This window comes from Trichechus manatus, unplaced genomic scaffold (genome assembly GCF_000243295.1).
Source record: "Trichechus manatus latirostris isolate Lorelei unplaced genomic scaffold, TriManLat1.0 scaffold00042, whole genome shotgun sequence".
Classification (NCBI taxonomy): Eukaryota; Metazoa; Chordata; class Mammalia; order Sirenia; family Trichechidae; genus Trichechus; species Trichechus manatus.
Genome location: NW_004443978.1, coordinates 3,285,749 through 3,293,832, shown reverse-complemented (window position 1 = coordinate 3,293,832; position 8,084 = coordinate 3,285,749). Strand labels below are relative to the sequence as shown.

The following is an 8,084-nucleotide window of genomic DNA, read 5'->3' as shown; positions in this document are numbered from 1 at the left end:
GTAATTGTAAGTATAGCACTTTTCTGAGTTCTGTGAGTCATTCTAGCAGATTATCGAATGTGAGGAGATAGTGGGAACCCCCGAACTTGTAGCCATCAGATCAGAAGTGAGAGAGGCCTAGGTACCCGTGAGGTAGTGGTTGGTGTCCTAAGGGGATACTGGAGACCCCCAAACTTGTAAGCAGCAGGTCAGAAATAAGGGTGACCTGGGGACCCTCAAGCTTGTGATTGGTGTCTGAAGTGAGGGAAGTCTCTGGAGGGCTGAACCCTTAAGCTGGGAAGTTTGGCTCAACTTGAGGCAGTTGGTGTCAGAACTCATTGCATACTGGATCTCAACCCACAATCCTTGTGGGAGAGATTACAGCACCACTCTTCCTAGTTGATAGAAAATGAAAATCAGTAGATACATAAAAAAATTCAAGACTCCATGTAACAAATTTGCTCTTTGACTTATGTAGAATATTCATCCAAGAATGCAGAATGCATGTCCTCTGTGAGCTGGGAGGCCCACTTATCAAAACTGAGCATATTCTGACCCATAAAGCAAATCTCAACAAACATTAAAGAATTGAAATCACAGAGTATGTTCTTTGGCCACAGTGAAATTTAAGTAGAAACTAAAAAAAAGTTATCTAGAAACTCCCCCAAATGTTTGGAAATTCAGTAATACATCTCTAAATAACACAGGGGCTAGAGAAGTAATCCCAACGGTTATTAGGATATAGTTTTGGAATAAGTGCTTAAAACCATACGATGTAACAAATGTGGGGATGCTCCTAAAGTCAGTCTGAGAGGAGCACACAGAGTTGCATATGCTGGGGCAAGGGCAGGAGGGCAATCAGTGACCTTAGTCTTCAGCTCAAGAAGCCAGACAAAGAACTGCAAATTGAACACAGAGTAAAGGAAGTTATAACAAAATTGCAGAAATGAGTAAAATAGAAAACAAAGACACAATAGAGAGGATCAAGAATGCCAAAATTTGGTTCTTTGAAAAGTCTAATAGACTGCTAACCCTTGGCAAGAGAGATATAGAAATGGAGTTATAATCATAATCATAAGTCACATCAGGAGTGAAGAGGAGGCCTCATTACCAATCCTGCAGATCTCAAAGAGGGCCATGAGACATAATTAACCAAGGCCAGGAATGACAAAGATGGGCAAGGATTGGTGCTTGCAGCTTCTAGGATGGGAACAATCAATGAGGTGGGTGGCCCACTGTTCCTTAGGCCCCAGACTCAGTTGGCCACCAATTGGTGCCTGACAAGTCAAGAGGGTGTCCAGTATTCTGCATATACCTCATCACTTCCTGTGCTCAAGGCTGTGGCCCAGGTCCACACCATCTCTGAGATCACACGTGCCCAGGTGCTCAATGCCCAGAGCCCAGGTCGGAGGTGGTTTCTGTGCAGAGCACATCCATACACACTTGGGTGGCTCTCACACTCCCTGGCACTCTCACTCCCCTTATCCCCTTCACTTCCCAGCAGCTTCCCTGGGAAGAAGATTGTGCTGGGGTTGATCCCCCAGATCCTCTGTGAAGAGGCCATGGGAGGAGAAGGGGGCAGAGCTGGGTGAGGCAGAGCTCCTCCCCTTCCCCAGCCCCTGCCCTTCTCCCTCTTGTCCTGGGCATTCTCACCATCTACCCCTGGACACTGGAAAGCCCTCTACCTCACTGTAGAGTACAGCCAGGCCTTGGGGCAGGAGGGAGAGATGGTTAGCAGAAGAATGGGGTGCAGCAGGTGGAGATGATGGTGCCCCACATGGACAGGTCAGATGCTGACCTCCACTGTGTACCCCCACCCCTGCCCACCACCCCACCAAAGCTCATATGGAGGTCATGGGCTGCAACTAAGATTACAGGCTGAGATAGTTCTGACTACACTCCCAGGAATCCAGGCCCATCATGTCTCCTATGAGTTCCTGAGACTCTGCCCATGCTTGACTACACTGCTGTAAGGGTGGTGAGGTGGGCACAGACCCCCACCCCCAGGTCTTTACTGGGGCTGGGTGGCACAGAAGGGGCAGCCCTGGAGATGTGCAGTGAACAGAATGTGTTTAATGCATGTCTGTGTGTCCAAGGCCTTCTGCCGCGCTGTCTGGTGACAACAGGAGGGACTGGTGGGGGAGTAGAGTGGAGGAGCTGGACAGAGGCGTCAGCTGGAGCGAGGAGATACTAGTTCAGGGCTTCTGCTAGGCAGGGTGTGTGGGATCCGAGCTGTGAAGGACACTGTCAGCAGCAGCTTCCTTTCCCCCCACGCCCTCCAAACCCAGCCCCTGTATGCCAGTGAGTCCCCAGGCCCCCAGTGCTGATGCTGAAGACAGCCATGCTCCAGCAGGTGACTCTGCTTCTGGGGCTCGTGGTGCTGAGGACGCAGGTCTGGAGTATCCATTATGAGTTTGTGGACATCAGTAAGAACCTGAGCTATTTTGTGATGTCAGTGGAGTTTGCCGTATTTCAATACAATGAGGACAATGTAGATGAGTACGCCTATAAGCTGCTGCGGATCCGGCGGAGCCAGCGCAAGGTGCGTAGACGGCCTGTCTCCCCTGCTCTCCCATTCACCCTGGGGCCAGACCTGGGGCTGAGGAGGTCTTGGTGTGCAGAAAAGAGCCACTGCTTTTTTTAATTTGGTAAATATTTAAAAATTAGAAGGTTTCCACAGAAATGCTTCACGTTTCTGATTTGTTTCCTTTAAAGAATGGAGCCCTTGGACAACAGGGTAGAAGGAGAGAGAGAAGCTAAGGAAAACGTTTCTTTTTTTCCATTGCCATTGAGTCAATTCAAATCATAGTGACCCTATAGGACAGAGTAGAACTGCCCCATAGGGTTTCCAAGGAGCTACTGGTGGATTCGAACTACCGACCTTTTGGTGAGCAGCCAAATGCCACCAGGGCTCCAGGGAAAACATAGGGGTCAGAAATTCTGCTACAGAGTGAGGTGGAGGAGTGGAGAGCTGATAGATGATTGAGAGGGTCAAGGATGGCAGAGGTAGGTCAGAAGCTGAAAAGAAAAATCCAGAAGAAAAGCTAGGCACAGAGATACACTGCAGGCTCAGGGGCTGGCGCACCCAAGTAATGACCAGCTGCCCAGCTGACCTGCGGCACACAATGCTGGGCCTGAGTGACACTTGAGTCGTGGCTGAGATGACCTTCAGTTGTAACAGCAGCAGACATTTATGGAGCGGCCCCTGTGTGTGGGGCCTGTGCAGGAAGCAGTAGGACCATAGTCAGGGGATGAGCAAACACCCAAAACTTTGAGTGAAATAGTGGCCTGGTCATGGGGAGTGAGTTGTGTTGGAAGGGCTAGCTGTTTGGACGGTGAGCAGGGAGACCTCTCCAGGAGGGGCAGGACTGAAGGATCCAGAAGAGGAAGGGCTGGGGAAGAGAAAGCCAGACAGCCTTCTAAGGTCCCTGAGACTGGGGCCAGCCAAGTGTGCTGGGGGCACAGGCAGAGGTGTCCGAGCCTGTGTCCCAGGGAAAGAAGTGGTAAAAGGCAGGTGGGCAGGGGTGGAGGATGTGGCTGCCTGGAGCCTTCTGGTCCCTAGTAAGGAGTTAGGGTTTTGTCCTCAGTGTAATGAGAGGATGTGGAGGGGTGACTCAGTGCAGTGACAATCTTGAGTCCTGCATCAGCAAGCATCTCCCTAGTGCTGGTGCACAGTGGCCACTGAAGCTTGGGGAAACTTGACACAAGTGGGTGAGGAGAGCACCTCAGGACAGGTGGGTGAGGACAGTCCCTGAGACAAGGGTGGTGGCCAGAAGGGGAGGAAGTTCTGGCTTCTGGTTCTTCTTGGAGGTAGAGCCAGCACTAATAGCTGATGTGGGTGTGAGAGAAGAGTGGTGTTCAGGGTGTTGCCTCTCATCCCCCATATTTGCCATGAGCCATAGGTGATGGTGATTCTTCCAGCTGAGAAGATGGTGGCTAGAGGAAGCAGAGAGGAGGCAGAAGAGAAGAGTCTGGGTAGTACGTATCACATTTATTACTCCTGATGCATGGCAGTGGATTGGGCATGGAGGCAGTGGATTACAAAGTCTGAGTGGAGGGAGGGGCTGGACCGGAGAGAAATTTAGGGCTCAATGGCATCGGGTTACGTGACGCTTCCCCACTGACGTTTATTCTCATTCTTCCTGGCTTACTTTGAGTGGAATCATGATGGTAGTCCACCCTGGGACAGTAATTTTGTCCACTGCAAAAGATCTGCCCCTGGATGAGAAGCCCTAGGTCAGTGTGATGTCAGCAGGGACCCTGACATGGAGGGTCCTACATCTGCAACAAACTTCCGGAAGAGGGTCTGTGTACCTGCCCTCCCTGCACAGAGCACACCAGCTTTCCTCATGTCTCCCACATGTTTGATGGTGGCCTCTCCTTTGGGCTGATCCCCAGCCTGGGCCCTGGCTGGCCCACAGGAACACTCAGGCATGGATGACTCCACTGCTGCTGCCCCTGCCCCTGTCCCCAGTCCTAACTCAGGGTCTGGGTGACCTGCAAGGGGGGAGGAGCCTGTATGAGTGAGCATGTGTGTGGGTGTTGGGGTACTAACAGATATCACTTGTCAATGGCTGAGCGCCAAACGAATCCAGCTCTCTAGAGGATCTCCAGGTCAGCCCAGTGAGAGGTGTGCCCCACCTGGGTTACTTCCTGGCTGGATTTGTTTTCTTTGTCTGGGTTTTTCCCAACTTTTCAAGGGTCTATGATTAAGGAGGATGCAGTGGTGGCTCAGTGGAAGAATTCTCCCTTTCCTTGCTGGAGACCTGGGTTTGATTTCTGGTCAGTGCACTTCATGCACAGCCACCACTCATTTACGTCAGTGGAGGCTTTTGTGTTGTTATGATGCTGAACAAGTTTCAGTGGAGCTTCCAGACTAAGATGGACTAGGAAAGGCCAGGTGATCTACTTCCAAAATATTAGCCAATGAAAACTCTATGAATCACAAAATTTCAATCTGCAACCAGTCATGGGGATGGCGCAGGACTGGACAGTCAAGCCAACAATGGCAGCTAACAACAACAATAACATAACTAAGGAAGTGAAAATAATAACTTTCAATACAGTCTCATTAATATATTAGTACACATATAGAGCAGCATCTGACTCATGGCTTTTCAGCTCAGTGAATGTTTCCAAGATAAGACTTTATTGCAAGCAGCACCCACATGAGAGACAGAACATTCCCAGCACCTAGGAACTCCTTCACGTCCCCATCCAGGCACTACTCCCTGCAAAGGATGGCTTGACCTTGATTTTCTAATCCCATAGGTTAGCTTCACATGCTTTCCTACTTTATACATAGGCTTCGCTTAGCATGTCCTTGCGTCTGGCCTGTGCTGCTCACCAGCATGTTTGAGAGACTGATTGTACTGTTAGGTTTGCTGTAGGGTGTGCAGGCTCATGCTGTGTAGCATCTGATTGTGTGAGTGTGCCACACTTTACATACTCGTTGCACTGTTGATGTGGTTGTTAGGAAGAGTGCTTCTGGAACTTTCTAGTGCATGTCTTAGGGGAAATTGCGTACATTTTTTTCTGTTGATTATATACATATAGAAAAATTGCAAGTAATATGTATATCCTTATTTATATGCATATGCATAGTCTAGCCGTCTGTCCACTTTTCTACTTGGTTCTCTGTTTCTCATAAGTAATTATTTCACAGCAGTTTCTACGATTTCTTCTTGACAGAGACTTACTTGGATATATTTAATGGACTTGGAGATGGGCCGCACAGTTTGCAAAAAACATGAAGAAGACATTGAGAACTGCCCCTTGCAAAAAGGCCCAGGAGAGAAACAGGTTTGAGATTAAAAACTACCTGTAAACGCATTACGAATTTTGTGGGAATGAAAAATACCACCTCAGAGGGTCTTTGGGAAGAGGCTTAGGAAAACCACCTGGGAATGGTCCTGAGGCAGAATGAGGGTTCCTGACCCCTCTCCAGCAGGTTTCAGGGTACCCCCATTGGAGGGACAGAGTGGTCATTTTAAGCAGACAGAGCCTGGCTCCCAGGGCTAGCCATGGATCCTCTGTCCACAGCCAGACTGGCCGACCAGAGATGACCTGCCAGCACCACATGTCCTTCGTCACCAGGCAGAGCCCTCACTACAGGTCCTACTTTTTCCCTTCCTAGTCCCTTGGGGTGCAAGCAGACGGTGTTCTCCCTGTGGTCCTTGCTCTTCTATTGCTCTTTGGGATTGGAGGTCATCCAGTCTCTCCTCGTAGTTTCCTGGGTCTCACGGAGAGTTCCCAGCCAGCCAGAGCTCTAATGTCACCATCCTATGAGCTGGCGGCCCACACAGGGGTCCTGCAGGTGGAGGATAGGATGGGCCTCCATCAGGGTGGATGCCCTCAGTGGGCTGGTCTTGCCCTGCCAAATTGTAGCCTTGGGAGGGCCTCTCGTTGGGGCTGGTTCACACTGCTGCCTAGTTGGAGGTTGTATGGCTGGGCCATACAGGGGACTGCTGCAGCATCATGTGCATGGGGAGGCTGTGAGGGGACAGGAGTCCTTCAGGGGCAGGAGACGCACCAACCAGACTCCCTCTCAGGAGCCTCCGGGCTCAGGTGTCTCATTCAGCAATCCCTACCCCAAATTCCTGTGATGTCCTGGCCCCAGGAGATTGTGTTTGCTATTCATCATTTTGTAGTTTTAATGCATCTCGAGGCTCTAATTTGTACTACGTGCTAAATGCTCCCAATGTAATGTATTTTTCTAATTTTATCTCCTATAATTACTCTCCTTTAGGTCCGCTGCTCTTTTCTCGTGGATGCCCTCCCTATCTATACCAAGTTCACACTCCTGAACAGCACCTGCGTGGATGAGTAGGTGGGAAAGGAGCCCCTGGCTTTTCACAGTGGAGTCTCCTCTTCCGCTAGAGAGCAGTGGTCAGTTCTGTGTCTACGCAGGCACCTGAGCAATTAAAGGCATCTCGGAGCATATTCTGTGTCCCTGACCAGTTCTGCATTCTCCCTTCTAATCTAATTTCCATGGACATCACTGCAGGGATAAGTGATGGTATTTTCTTATCATTATTGTTATTATTTTTGGGGTAGGTGCAGAGTGTTGAGTAAATCAAACTCCCCAGGTCATGTCAAGCAGTTGCTACAGGTTCGTGTAAGACCCCCTTCCCTGGTTGGTTTCATTCATTTATTTCTTCTTCCATTCTTGGAGCTCCCGTGTCCCTCATCCATTCTATTTAAAAATTTTCCAGGGATCAGTCCCTGTGTCCCATCTCCTTCCATCTTAGGGACTTGGGCTCACAGGGGGCAGCCCTTCTCAGGAGGGCCATGCTCTGACACAGGGATAGGGTGGGTAACTGAGATAGACAGAGGGGCTGCTTGAGTGACAAGAAGGCTGTCACCAGGGCTTCTGATGACCTCAGGAGGTGGTGGCTCAACCCTGCATGCCCCACTGCTCCTGATGCATGCATCCCCCACCTGGACACAACCTGGCCTCCATGGCTGTCAACACCACTTTCTCCCCTTGCATGGGCACTGTGGGGATACACACCATCCTTTCGTGAACCTCTCTCTTATCAGGTCCTGGAGGGGAGCAGGGCTTGGAGTGAAGAGAGAGGGAGGTTATGTGCATCTTAGGGGCACAGGTGGGGTGAGGGGTAGGGGAAGTTGCCCCTGGAGGTTACTTCAGCATAGGGGGCTAGAAGGTTCCTCACTGCTCTCTCCTGGGTTCCTGGAACTCTAATTTAAGTAACCCTTGGCTGGAATGCTGTCCCTCTCCTGGCAGACCCGTTACCCTGAAGTGGTCATAAGCATTGATGGGACAGAATTTCCTGACACTGATCTGGGCAGCTCCGCTGGGTACAGTAAAATGATGGAGGATCATGCAGCTTCTGTCCTTTTGACCAACCTGTGTATAGGGATTGTAACACCCCCTACATTTTGATGAGGATGTATTTACAAGGGAAGTTCTGTGTGGTCAGCAAAACTCCCTGTTACCCCTCTGGATATGAGAGCAATCAGGCTCAGAAGGGTTGAGGCCCTGCATGTGGACTCTATGCTGGACAAGGATCTAGGCCCTCCTTGAACTCTATTTATCGTTGCTTATGGCTGAATCACTTTTACCTTTAAGTTCCAGTTCACAT

General features: G+C 50.1%; 1 protein-coding gene across 1 annotated transcript; it reads left to right on the top strand.

Annotated features, from left to right (window-relative positions):
- The first annotated feature begins 2,320 nt into the window (after positions 1-2,320).
- On the top strand, positions 2,321-6,808 carry LOC101345968 (probable cystatin-16). The gene is made up of 3 exons (XM_004376475.1): positions 2,321-2,521; positions 5,671-5,781; positions 6,728-6,808. Exons 1-3 carry the CDS (start codon positions 2,321-2,323, stop codon positions 6,806-6,808), a joined length of 393 nt encoding a protein of 130 aa, XP_004376532.1.
- The last annotated feature ends 1,276 nt before the right edge of the window (positions 6,809-8,084 follow it).